The 14,343-nt window shown below is 33.3% G+C and overlaps 2 protein-coding genes and 1 long non-coding RNA gene across 4 annotated transcripts; 2 read left to right on the forward strand and 1 right to left on the reverse strand.

Moving 5' to 3' along the window:
• The first annotated feature begins 496 nt into the window (after positions 1-496).
• On the forward strand, positions 497-1,851 carry LOC110661634 (protein NTM1-like 9). The gene is made up of 4 exons (XM_021820312.2): positions 497-872; positions 945-1,210; positions 1,302-1,418; positions 1,539-1,851. Exons 1-4 carry the CDS (start codon positions 725-727, stop codon positions 1,635-1,637), a joined length of 630 nt encoding a protein of 209 aa, XP_021676004.2. The 5' UTR covers positions 497-724; the 3' UTR covers positions 1,638-1,851.
• A 1,579-nt stretch (positions 1,852-3,430) lies between these two features.
• LOC110661679 (NAC domain-containing protein 62) lies at positions 3,431-11,259 on the forward strand. Of its 2 annotated transcripts, none has more exons than XM_021820377.2 (7): positions 3,431-3,620; positions 3,710-4,010; positions 4,134-4,405; positions 9,319-9,417; positions 9,523-9,840; positions 9,967-10,239; positions 10,542-11,259. In XM_021820377.2, the coding sequence occupies exons 2-7, from the start codon at positions 3,803-3,805 to the stop codon at positions 10,944-10,946; spliced, it is 1,575 nt and encodes a 524-aa protein (XP_021676069.2). In that variant the 5' UTR covers positions 3,431-3,620; positions 3,710-3,802; the 3' UTR covers positions 10,947-11,259. The 2 variants fall into 2 exon arrangements, with proteins under 2 accessions (XP_021676069.2, XP_021676070.2); XM_021820378.2 differs by having other exon boundaries at positions 3,736-4,010.
• A 1,666-nt stretch (positions 11,260-12,925) lies between these two features.
• Positions 12,926-14,343, reverse strand: LOC131177865 (uncharacterized). The gene is made up of 2 exons (XR_009147126.1): positions 13,557-14,343; positions 12,926-13,442 (listed from the first exon to the last, which is right to left on the reverse strand). It is a non-coding gene; the product is annotated as an uncharacterized LOC131177865 (long non-coding RNA).

The raw sequence follows: 14,343 nt of genomic DNA on the forward strand, positions 1-14,343 counted from the left end.
TTACAATCTATTGATCACAAATCTAATGTTAGATTAATAATTAAAATTATTTAAATTAATTTGGGAGGATTATATTATATATGTCCAGAGATCAATATGAACTTTTTTTTAATTAAAAAAATAAAATACTATGTAAATTGATATATAGAAAATTATTATTTAAATTCAATTGACGATGAACTTAAAATATATAAGATATATATTGATTTCATAATTGGATAAATTAGGTTTAAAAAAAAAACTTGACTAAAATTGTTTAAAAGACAAACGATTGGTTTATAGTTTGACTTGAATGTGCTTTTATATATTATAATTAGCCGTGCGATTATACACCAAAATTTTGAGCTTTCGAATGTTCTGGAATATGATCACGATGCTTCCTAGGATTGTAAAGGAAGTTGGTGAAGCCTGCCCCAAGATTGGAGAACAAGTTGTGTGGTTTTTCATTTTTGTTAATATTCCACAACCCCTGGAGCAATGTTTGATCATTGGCTACTCTTTAGGACAGCGATACGCGGTTTTGAGTAGAGGAAGTAGTCCAATGATATTCCAAGTCGTTTCAGGAACCAGCTTCTTAGTGAAGCAGCAAAGCCTTTGATGTTGTCTATTTAAGCAGTTAACTGGAAAGAAATCAACACACACCAGCTAGCTTCTTCTTCTTCTTCTTCTTGAATCGAGTGTTCCCAGCTGCACTTAATTACTCTAGCAGTTTTAGAGACAAGATATGGACTCCGGAATTGGCTACAGATTCCATCCGACCGATGAAGAATTGGTGAATCATTACCTGAGGCTCAAGATGCTTGGCTATGATGATCGAGTCCAAGAGATCCCGGAGGTTAATGTGTTGAATTTTGAACCTTGGCAACTGCCTGGTAAGTATACAAATATATATGTTTCTGTTTCCTTCATTTATTGGCTGCAATATTAAGTAACATGCAATGCAGATATCCAGCATCCAGAGGTGGTGATATCTAATAATTCAAATGACCAAGTGTGGTATTTCTTTTGCCCTCGCAATTACAAGTACTCAAACAGCAATCGGGCCAATAGGACGACTAATGCTGGATACTGGAAGGTCACCGGCAAGGATCGTAAAATCAACGAGAATGGTATAAAAAAGACACTGGTTTTCTATCAAGGTCGACCTAAAGGGGTCAAGACCAATTGGATCATGCATGAGTACAATCCCACTTTCAGCTTCCAAACCCAGGTAAATATATCTAGCTGCTGTCCTTTCTAAGTCATTCAATAGTTATACTTCATACTGGAGCATTTCAGACAATATGTCAATACTTGTGTAGAGGGATTTAGTTCTTTGCAAATTAAAGAGGAGGCCAGATGATGCAGATATGCCAACCTTGGAAGAAGGTGGATCGAGTACCATGATGGCTTCTGCTTCTGGAAATAATACAACAGAGGTGAGGAGTAGCACATAATATATTTATATATGTATATAGATATATACCTTGTTGGTGGTTTTATTAGTGAAGCTATTTAAGAACTTGAGCTGACTTTTTGTATTTTCTTGTGAATTACAGGAAGATTCCCAGCTACATTTATACGTGAATTCATTCGGTGGCATCAATGAGACGGATTACGATCTTAACACTGCAATGCAGTGGCCGCGGTACTACTAAGAATTTACATGTGTATTTGAAAGGGGTAGCTGATGCATGCCGTAGGCTGTTTTGGTTTCTTGTCAGATATGACAAGCCAACCAGCTCAAGTTGACGCAGTTATATTTTTTATGTGTATCAGAGGTGTTGTATGAGATTTTCTGCTTACAGTTTTATATGTATTTCATGCTTGTTTGTTTGTACCATGTAAAACCCACAGGGGTACTTGCTTTAATTTCTGGTTTGCGTACCTCTTTTATTATTAAGTAAAAGACAACCCAATACGTCTCGTTCGAAACCATCAAAATATACAGGGAAAAATGGATTTTGTTATGTGACCATTTGAAGACCCATGATTTGGACTGTATCATAATCGTCACCGTCATCATCATCATCGTCGTGGAAAGACAAAATAGGAAATAAGAAAAAGGCTAGAAGGAAGAATGAATATGATATAATATAATATAATATAATATAAAAAGCAAGCTTTGGAATTAAGTTTGGAAAATAATCCATTTGAGTTTTGTGAGAGAGGGTCGCGTCCTCGTCTAACAAGTAGTACGGAAACGTCATATCAAAGCCAAGACCTCCTCATGGGAAAAGAATCTTCATATGGCCCATCCAATTCAACAGGAATGCTAAAAATTCTCTCCCTGAGGTCCTGTCATTTTATTGCCTTAGATTTTTTTTTTTTTTTTTAATTCTCCGATAACTCTTCATAATATGGGCTTTTCTGTTATGGAGAAAAAAAAAAAATCTAAACTTCATTTGTTATATATTTACAATAAACATGTAAATTTTATTTTGCTAATTAAGGAGAGCTAGCTAATTGGCTTTTCTCCACCTTCAAAATATAAGATGAGAAGTGAGATAGAAAGGTTCTTTTATATATATATATAAAAGCTGCCAAAGTTTTTCATTTATTGCTATTCTGGTTTGGTATGTGATTTTTTTTTCAAGATTTTTTCATTAACATGCAAGTTTTAAAATTAGGTGTGTTGGGTTTGATTTATTGACTTTAGATTACTTTAATTTATCATGATAAATTTTTCCTGATTTATATCTTTAATAATAATAGTTTTAATGTATAAAAAAATATTTTATTTTTGTAAGTGCATATTTATTTTTGAAAAATAAATAATTATTTTTTATTTTATAAAATAAAATTTCAATTTTTATAAAGCATTAAAAATATGTTCACCCATTAATAATAAAAAAATTTTAATTCTAAAATTATAAAATATTATATCTTTCATAATTAAATAATAAATTATTATTATAAAATATTTAATATGTATATTTATTTTATAATAATATGATTAATTTTTATCATTATAAATAAATATTTTTCTAAATAATTATTTAATTTTAACTATAAAAATTATAATATAATTTTAATAATAGAAAATTTATTTATTTATTTAAAAAATAGTTTGAAAATATATCTCTGTTATGAAGGAAAACATTAATTCAAAATCTTAATTAAATTTTAAAAAATTAAAAAATTGTTTTTACTTAAAAAATAGTATATATATATATATATATATATATATATATATATAACACTCTATTTTTGAATTTCTTTAAAAAATTAATTCCAATTTTTCACAAGGAAATAAAATAATGTCGGTATATTTTAAAATTTCACTATTGAGAGAGAGAGAGAGTAGAGGCCCAACATTGCGGGACCCTCCCTTTCCATGGGCCAATGGGGAGATTTTAATTTCCGAATCCATTTGTCCTTGTTTTAGCTAACTTCTCATGTAAGTAGATGCTTTGATCAGGAAAGAATAAGAGCGTCGTATGGTCAATGCCATTCAGCTCTTTAAATAGCAACTTCCACCTCGCTTCTTTGACGACTCCTCAATGAAGTTGCAGAATAACCCACGAAAATGCATTGACTTGTCCTTCTAAGCGTTTGTTTCATCATACGTTTCATCACACAAGTAATCCCCTTTTGTTTCTGTCTTAGGAGGAGTAATGAAGAAATCTGGTTCTTGTTGGGTGAGATTTTGTTATATTTCTCTTTCTTTTCCATTCCTCTTCCTTGTGTTACTTGCTTTCTTTCCATTTTTCACTTTCACACATCACAGGCTTCTTCCTTTTTCGAGGAAACTAGCCTAAGCTTTTCAGACTGAGCTAGTTTAAAGCGTTCGAGGGTGCAAGACTCAAGCTGCGATATCACAATGAATGCACATTTGCACACCCATTCTCGGTCCAATCCCCTTCATGAAGAGGGATGTCTTTCTTCTAAAGTTGGATTCAGATTCCATCCAACAGATGAAGAAATCGTCGCCTATTATCTCGAAAATAAAATCAACGGCAACGATTCCCTTGTTAATCATATTATTGGCGAGATTGATCTCTGCCAGTACGAGCCACGGGATCTGCCTGGTAATGAAAATTTTCATCGATATCTTATTAACTAAACTCTTCTTTTATTTTCCTCCATATTTTTGTTGTCATCGCAAACTTGCTTGTTTTCTTACGTGCTTGTGTCTGTTTTTGTGTTTGCAGACCATTCCCTGATATCATCAGACGATAAAATTTGGTATTTCTTCAGTCGCCCTGATTTCAAGTATTCTAATGGTAAACGAGCCAACAGAACAACGAGGGCTGGATTCTGGAAAGCCACAGGAAAAATTCGCTATATCAAAGCTGGGGAGTCCCGGAAGGAGATTGGTAGCAAGAGGACCCTAGTGTTTCATAAGAAAGTCCATGATTCTAAGCCAGTCAGAACCAATTGGATCATACACGAGTACCAATCTAAAAACATCCTTCCCAACCAGGTACTAAACCATGAATCATCTTCTATACTGTTTTATGTTTTATTGCTATCAATTGATTATTTTTCGGACCCACTACTAAATAGTTATTTTTTATTTTTATTTTTTTAAATATGTAATATTTTATTAATTAAAATCAACAAAAACTTAGTAGGTTTATTCTAAATTCAAGGTTGCAGGCCTCTCAATACACTAAACTTGAAATTTAAAATGTTAAAGTAAAAAATTTGAGACAACATATAAAAAAATATTACATAATAAGTTTGGAAGCGTTGGCCAATAAATAAAACTATTTATTACTAAGTAATTATTATTTCATGAGACTCATTCATATATATATAATATTTTTTTAGATTATCATTTTATATAGATTATCCTAAGATATTCTATCTATTCCATGCTGTCTGTGCATGGAAGAATTTTAGTTCGAGTTATGTCAATGCAAGTCATTGAGTTTTGCATTTAACTGACTATATTGGTGAGATTCCCTACCACTCACTTATAAACTGGTCTCACCTTATGGGCTGAAACATCAAATGCAATTAAATGACATTGTTACGGATTTTTTTTTTTTTCAATTGATTCTGAAAGATTTTACAATTTTATAAAAAAAATTCTAATACCATTAAATCAAAATTCATTAATATTTTTTTTAGCACATGAGAAATTGAAACGCACACTTGCTAATGTGCATAAAAAATTTGGACTTTTGAGTTAAGGGAAAATTATATTTTTTTCATTGTCAATTCAATTATTCTACTTGGCATAGCATCATTTAGCACAAGTTTAGTAGGATTTAATTAAATTTAATATAAACAAATATTAATATAATGAAAAATATACTAGAATACTCATTCTAAGTTACACTATTCATAACTTTTTTTAGTAAAATTAATTTTATTAATAATGGGAATCAACAGCCAATACAAAAACTAAAAAGCTTGGAGGTTCATCCCAAACAGTAGGACTAGCATAAGATAGTGCAGCTTTTGATAGGGAGTGAGTTGCTCTATTTGCTTGTCGATGAATCCATTGTAGAGACATTTCGCATCCCTCTTCTAACAAGAATTTACAGCCCATGATGACTACCCCAAATTCTATCCAGTTGAACTCACTAGAGCACACAACATGAAATTATTCCTCCTGTGAATCAGCCTCAACTACTACCCTAACAAAATATAGCTGAGTAATCTAACCCAACACCTCCCTAAGCCCAAGAGCTTTTGCCCTCCATTGAGATTTGGCAGCTAGGAATGATTCCAAATAAACCAGCCATAAAATTACCTTTCCTGTCCCTCAAGACAACACCATAGACTGGATAAAATTGTCCTTGCCAACCACAGCTGTATCCATGTTGCAATTTTGCATTCCCGCTGAAGGCTTTTGTCATCAATTTATCGCTCTAAGAGTTTCTCTGCCTTCATGCTGATCAGCATTCCATCTTCGTGTTTCATTGTCATCCTCTTGTTGATCATGTTTTCCCTCTTGAGCCACCTCTCAATCACTCAACAATCTTAATGTTGCAGACACTATCTCTTGCGGGTCATTACTTTTGCCATGCAAAAGAAGATAGTTACGGTGAGCCCATATATTCCAAATTACTGCTCTCACTTAAGCAAAATAGTGGTCATCTTGACAAGTCAAAAGCTGAAAAAGGAACTCTTCAAAGATGGTTATATTTCCATCATCATTCACTCCCAACACCTTTTAGTTTACGGACATAGATATAGCACGTATCAAGTTTTCAGGCAAGTCACATTGATGTTGTTCTAACAATTCCGCGGATCTTTTAGACCTAAAATGCAACACAAGGAATATTGGGCTGGTTTGGCAACCTTTCCAATGCTTAAATGAGTAATGAGATTTGATAATGAAAGAATGAATCCAGTTAAGATAAACATACATGTCAACCCTTTAGTTAAGCTTTGAGATTGACTCCTATCAGGAATAGGAGTTGGTGTTGGAATGAAACTCATAATCCAGATATCATTGGAGTTCTTTGAAGACTAAGACTGTGTGTGTATGGCTAGTATCTCGTAAATCCTTATCCTAATATTTTTCTCTTCTTTGCTCTAGCCTTTGTGTCGTGGGCAATCTATCACACAAAGCCCTCTACAAGAAGTTTTTTTAACTTTTGGTGACAAAGGTTGCTTCCAGACCTCCTTCCAGTTACTTGATGTTGTAACATGGGCTCCGTAATTAGTAGTTGTTGTCACTTGATACCTGGAATTTATTGAGTAGTTGTCATCCTTTATATAATGCAATATTCTTTTATCAATTTCACTTCTATGGCTTAATAGTATCCGTAATATGTTCCTCACATCATTTTCTACAAACAATTCATTCAGCTTTTGACAATTCCACTTCTTTCCCTCACCTACCAAAAACTCACTAACCCTTTAACTCCTCATTTCTTACTACCATTGGGGTCTCAATATAAAAATTATTTTCACTGCATAGCCAAGGATCATTCGATGCCTTGATCAACCTTCCATCCCCAACTCTCCATCTAACATCTCTTTATAGCATGCCCTTCGTTTGTAATATAATCTTCCAACAAAACTGGAAATATGTCCCACTTGTGCACTAAAGAAATCTTCTCAAGGAAAATATTTAGTTTTGAAAATTTGACTTAGAAGAGTGCTTGGGTTGGAAAAAATTCTTCATCCTTGCTTACCAAGCGTCGCTATATTGAAGTAATGAAGAATGCGTGAGCCCATACCGCCATTCTCTTTCTTAGCACACAACCTATCTCATGAAAGCTAATGGATATTTCTATTACCATTCTGCTCGAACCCCACCAAAATGAATTTATCATACATTGTGATTTTTTTAATAGTGGATATATAGAAAAAATACACACTCATACAATATGTGGAAATTGCTTAGGCTATAGATTTCAATAAAATCTACTTTCCATCTGGAAAGTAATTTAACCTTCCAACTTTAAAGCCACTTCAATAACCTCTCCTTCAAGAAAGAAAAATTTTATTTTGTATTGTTTTCTATAAGAGAGAGCAAACCCAATTATCTCCCAAGGTCCAAAGGAGTATTAACATCCATAATATTTGTGTTGAGAATTATGGATCCAGGAGTGCGAATATCAAATTGGCAGCTACACACTGAATTAGGCTTAAAATTGGACTCTATATCTATTTTGATTTGGTTTACCAACACTTGAATATATACCCTTTAATTTTCTTATACACTGCTAATATGAAACTTATTCTCATAAGTGATATTCTAATAACTCCCCTCAAGTGGCAACTACAATAGTCGGTTAATGCCTGAAACTTAAAATTGAAATGTAGTAGTAACACTCCTAAGTTGCTCTAATACTATATCGAGAATTATGGATTCAAGAGTGTGAATATCAAATTGATAGACTACATGTTGAATTGGGTTTGAAATTGAGTTCTTCGTGCCCTTTAATTTTCTTGTACACTGCGAATGTAGGACTTATTCCGATAAGTGATAGTGCAACAATTTGAAACATCATTCCTCATGTCCTGCAGGTTAACATTAACACTATTAAAAAACTCATGACCTTTGATAATTAATTGCCCGAAACGATACTTGTTCATTGGTGGTTAGTATCTGCTTAATTTTAGTTCCCTCACTTTCATTAGCTCTAAACAAGAAAAAGCTATCATATGCAGAAAGAAGATGTGAGATGCTAGGGCCTCTCCTGCTAACTCTACATCCATGGATCTCCCCCATAGCTCTGCCCTTTTGAATAAAATAGTGAGCTAGTATTCATAACTTTTAGGCCTTCTAAACAAGTCATTGACATAAATAGAAGAAAGTAAGCTATATCCAGCATGTTGGATGCTTTGGATTCTGTCCTGTTGTTTGTTCTGTGACCATGGTAACAACTGCAGCTTTTTGAAAATTTACTAATACCAGTCATTCGCCGCAACTTTTGCAGATTTTAAGTTTTTTAAATTCTTATTAGATAAAAATATGGACTATCATTTTAACATTTTATTATATTTTTAATTATTTGTGTTTATTGATTTTACATAATTATTAACACACAAAAAGAGAAAAAAAAATAGCATTAATTAGATAATGTAAGCTATGGTTTAAGAAAATTGTCTAAATAATAAATACCACTTTAGTTTGATATTGAAAATTTTTTATGTGATTTTCTCTGTCAAATTATTGTATAGAAGCTGAATGGAGAGAATGGATGCATGCACATAAAAAATATTGAAATCTTTTATTTTATTTTATTTTTCTTAGAAAATGAATGGATATGCATATGAGAAACATTGAAGTCTTTTTTTTCACTGTTATTGACATGTTATGTTAAATATTAAGAAAAAAAGAGTCACATATTAATTAAGGGTAATAATAAAACCAATAAATTTTATTTAAGATATATTAATTATTATTATTATTATTATTATTATTAAAAATATAGCTAAAAATGAACATAAAATGTATTAGAATTTTTTTTAATATTATTAATACATTATATTAAGTATTAAGAAACTAAAAATATCATATTAATTAGGGGTAGTAATAAGACCAATAAATTTTATTTAATATATACATATTAATTAATAACATACATTAAAAGTTTAATTTTGCTGCTTATTACACCTCATGATTAAGCTCATTACTAAGAAGATGGACATATGTTATTATAAATTTAAGTGTGTCACTTAAACAAGAAATTATTTTATATAATCTAATAGATAGGTTTTAACAGTTAATTATAATAAGATTCGCCATAATTAATAGTTATAATAAAATCATTGTCGACAAATTGTTTTAATCCAAAATTTCTCCGCTTAAAAAAATTCACATGACTAATGAGATAAGACACATGGCAGATGTGCTAGTAGTTGATGCCAGAAATATACTCTTTTTCTTTTAGCTCTCATTGTTTTGTTCTTCAAATGGTGCAGAGGCATTTTGTTCTCTGTAAACTAAAGCAGAAAGTAGATGAAAATATCGATCATTCACCCGAGGATGAAGGTGAACCAAGTCGTCCTACGGATGCTCAGGTTTATAATCATGCAGCCCATATGGCAGTTTTTAGCTTGTTAAGCTGGTGCATCTGAAGTATATATAAGAGTAATGCTAATTCGGTTTTGGTTTTCTGACCACAGACAGATCCAGAACAAGTTCTGCAATCTCAAATCTGCATTATGGGGATGCATCCAGAAGGACTGAAGCAGCAGGGTGTTTCTGATGAGCATTTGCTACAGACCAATTGTTTTGATAATCCACATATGGGGTTGGATTTGCATGATACTAGTGATGATGAAGATCCAATAAAGTTGGCAGATTCATTTCTTTCTCTGGATGATGAATGCTTCACCCAAAAAAATGCAGATGTTCCCCCTAATGACTACAGGCCACCAGAGCCATTAAGAAAAACGTATGTTGCGGATATCCATTGGAAGACTGCATCTGGCTACAGTGAGGTATAAAAAAAAAGGCTTTTATCCATTAGCTGGTTGAGAAATTTTACTTTCATATCACGTAAAGTATATTTGAACCTGATGCAGAAAATTAAAACGTTAACTCATTTATTCATATCTTTATGGCAGTCTCCCCAACCTACGAAAACTTCAAATTTGAATGATGGAGACGCCAGTTCTGAAGAATATCAGCAGATGCAAACTGTTCTAACCCCTACTGAAACTCTGACTTCTGGAGAAGGGAAGAATGATCCTTATCGCAAGGAAGTCTCAGTGACCGGGACTTCCACAGCAGGCTCAGCTGCAGATAGACCTTTTGAGATCAATTACATAAGATATGCTTACAAACCTGGAGTCTGCAGAGGCATAGCATCTTTTTCAAGCGTAGTAACCAGAGATAAGGTGAGGAACTTAAGCCAGATGATCCAAAACATAGAAGCAATCTGTCCCTAGTGATGAAATTGAACCCTATATGATATTACTCTGCACTTTACTCAAATTATTTCTATTTTATTAATAATATTCTCCTAATATTTGAATGATCTTCTGGTGGAAATATAAACTTTATTGGCATGGTCAATGAATCAAATGCTCTTTAATTAGCTTTGTTGCATTTGTGGTGTTGTAGCCTTTCTGGATTTTATACATCTTTTTACCTGTTAAGGCATAAAAGATCAACGTAACTAGTAATTTCGCAATGACAGTCTTTCGAAGACATGGAAAATTGCTTGTCGGGGCAAGGGCAGGATCGGTGCTATTGTCTTCCAGAGATCAATCGCAATGAATCAGTTGGTGAAGAATTTCCAAAACCTCAGAAACGACTAATGATCAGCAACTTCACAGGACAGAAACTCAACCCCAGCACAGTGTCCACTGGTGAGGTGACAAACTTAAGTTGCAGCTACATAACAAGCAAGGAACCTGAAAAGCCAGGTTTGAATCTCAAATCAACTAGATCTTCTGACAATGACAGGGAGGTTTGTTCCATTCGTTCGGAGATTACTCCATTAATCCATAGGCCAAATCCCCCATCAGTATATATTGTTAACATACTTGTAGGTCTAGTTTTGTTCATTTTTATTGTCAGGGAGATGCTGATTCTTCACTGAGTGATGCGACTCTCACCAGGTATCACAAGCAGCAAAGCTCTGCAATAAGGGCCTAAAATGGAATAGATCTAACAGATTTTTTTTTGTTTCCTGTCAAGTACTCCTGTGAACTTGGAGTGAATATGGGTACTTAATAATGTTGTCTAATTACGTCCTCAACCTTGTTGGAAGGAAATGTATGTCTGGACAGGACTTCTATATACATATATATTTATTTATATAGTTGCCATCTTTTAATTTGGCCTGTTGGATTTCATTACTAGATTGTGTATCAAGCATTTTCATAATATTGTCATCAGGGTTCTCCACTTTCTTTTGTGGGTGATTGCATTTATCTGTGATGCAAACTCAAGTTACACGACGGTGGTTGCTTTGTTATTTATGTCTATGTTTTGTTTGAATGGGGATACAATTTGTTTTGTCGATTACTATTTTTTTCCCCTTTTCAAGGGTAACTGATAGAGATGCAGGGCCTCCAAAACCATAAATTCTTGTACGGACATGCAGAATCGAAGTATATTATGGACAAATACCAACACAACAAATTGTAAATATAACTCAACATGACAACATGAGTGAATTCCAACCTGAGACCGTTCTGAGTGTTGGGGCTTCAGTTTTGGCTAGTTCATTACTACATCAAGACTTCATTAATTGTCTTAGAATGGTTAGCATTTACCACCTCTTCAATTAGAACCTTGCATTAGATGTATATGATACTTTCGTTATAAGTACATACGATGCCCCTTGCGAAGACGTGAGCCGACCGAGCGGTGGTTGACAAACATCGGCATAAGGTGGTTTAGGTTCGATCTTGAGTTGGAATTGTGGATTTAATTCATAGTCCAATTGAATATGAATAGGGTTGAAGATTCCTTGCAATTTTAATTCAATTTCAATTTAATTTTGATTCAATGTGAATTGAAATTATTCACCAACTGAAATAATTTTTTTAATTTACGGTTCAAAACAAATTATTTAATTGAAGTATCAATTTTTATTAGATTTTATTCATTGATAGAGGGAGTAGAAGATCCCAGTGTGAATTAAACAATTGATTTAGTGAAGCTAATTCAAATCAAATTCGGAGGCCATGCCTAGTGGTGGACAGTGGAAGAATAAGTTATGATAGTGCTCCACACACAAGTGTTGAAAGATATGTATAAGAGATTTTCGATCTCAATTGGATTTACACCAAGATCAAGTAAGCCCCCTTACTTTTTTTAAATTTTTTTTTGAATGAATTAAACATATACAACAGAGTATCTTTGGTGCATGATGTTTACGGATTGATGATATTGTTAGATGAGAGAGAAGATTTCATGTATTGTAAGTTCGGTGAAAACCAAGTGTGATAGAGGGAGGAGTTAGTTTGAATAAAAAAAGAGTCATGTCAAAGTAATCACTTTAAATAATATCTAGGCTCCCTTCAAGTAGATGATGATGGTAGGGAGATTTCTTAGATAAGAGTTGCATAGATGAGAATGAAGGTGAATGATTTTTGGGATAAAGATTTAGTTGATTTGAATTGAGCATATATATATATATATATATTCTGTATTTATATTTTTAGATATTCAAAATTTTATAAAATATAATGCATGTAATGTAGTAAATGGAAACAGAACTACGGAGACAGTATAGCGTGAGAAGAATTTAGACAAAAAAGATGGGTTCCACTTCCACATGAAGGAAACAAAGTTGCTTTACCAAATCCACCATAAAGGAAGAGGAATATTTGCCTGCCCCTTCCCACTGTAGTCCAATGATGAAAATAATTACAGAAAATCAACGGTTTATTCTGTGCAACGGAAACCAGTTGACAGTTGCATTTATTTGATTTACAATACAGGGAGAAACGACGAATCTTCTAATGGAAATAACAGAATAGTTTCCCTCTATCAACGGAAACAACAGATTGTTCGTTTTTTTTTTTTAAATAAATAAATAAAAGATTGAGGCAGTTCAGCACACTAAGCTGGAAAACAAAAATAAAATAACATTTAACTCATAAATGGAATGTACTTGTTCGATTGGGAAGATAACATACAATTTCACGGATGTTTCAATGTCTTATTGATATTCCAGCATGGGCACCTGGGTGACGAGCAACTTCAAGGCGTGTGCACAGAAGCAGGCCCCAACGCATCCACTGGTATCTGACTCAGTAATCACTGTTTCATGTAGGAAAAAATGTCCATCAGAAGGTCTGATAATATCCATTTAAGCTCTCCAAACCATTTCAACCATGCTTAATCATTTGCAAGCAAACATGTTCTACCAATTATTTTGGATAAATTGCAACACATCATGTAACTTGATTTTACTATGGTTATCCAGCTTTTAATTTGTTGTGATTAATGCATTGAACTTTGCAATAGTGCTTCGAGAGAGTCCGATTGTGGATTCCAAATGAGATCACACCCAAAAGGAAGCAAATGTCATTCATTGCAGTTAAATTCTTTCCGCCGCTAATTCCATGAGTTCCTTCACATCCTGCAAATTTCTATTATATAATAAGCAGATGCATTGGATAGCAAACAAAAAAAAAAAAGGTGTCATTCAACATTTTTAATATTATCAGAACAGTATGAACCATCAATTTCTCACCTTGCTATCATCCACCAATTCAACAAGTTGCAGAGTTTCTTCAGATTAAAATCAGTTAAATGTTCAATCTGGAGTTATCACGGTAGGAAATATCACATATTAAACGGTTGTTACAATGCTCTTCAAGTCTTGTAAATTGAAAAATTATCAGAATCATCATGTTCCTGGTAACATGCAACAGCGTATCTAAAGGAAGGACTTCGAGTTAAAGTTCCTCAATAACTGGGGAAAGTAGTCCAGGTAACAGATAGGGATGATAAAAGAAAATAGAAACCTTAGCCAATTTCAACCAAAAAAACAAGATTCCAATCGTAGCAGGAAGTAGCCCAACATAATCTAGCTTCAACAAGGTTCCAATTACCAACATTAATAGCTGCTCAGCCAATAGCCTATTTAGACTTGAGGCAAAGGATATGGTTTCTATTCCTCCCCCATGGGCTAAGAAGCTTTGTGTTAATGAGCGCAGTCACCTATAGTCCCAAGAACAGCCACATTGATAGGCTTATGAAGGATCAAAAGGCACTATAGGCACATAATTCAACAGTGAAATTACGAAGCTGTCAAGTAGGTTTGGCACAGTTACCAAAGAAGACTTCATCTTCATGAAATCAAATAAGCCATTGGTAGCATTTCCCTTTGGGAGACATTTCTTCCAGAATTAATCTTCTCCAAAGAAGATATCAGAACCCTTTTCTAATGGCTCAAACATTATAGCGAAAAAGGTCATGGCTAAAGAAAAAGAATGTTGTTGTCTTCTCCCATCTGATTGCATGATGGCGTTAAAAAA

Source organism: Hevea brasiliensis, chromosome 2 (genome assembly GCF_030052815.1).
Source record: "Hevea brasiliensis isolate MT/VB/25A 57/8 chromosome 2, ASM3005281v1, whole genome shotgun sequence".
NCBI classification, from domain to species: Eukaryota; Viridiplantae; Streptophyta; class Magnoliopsida; order Malpighiales; family Euphorbiaceae; genus Hevea; species Hevea brasiliensis.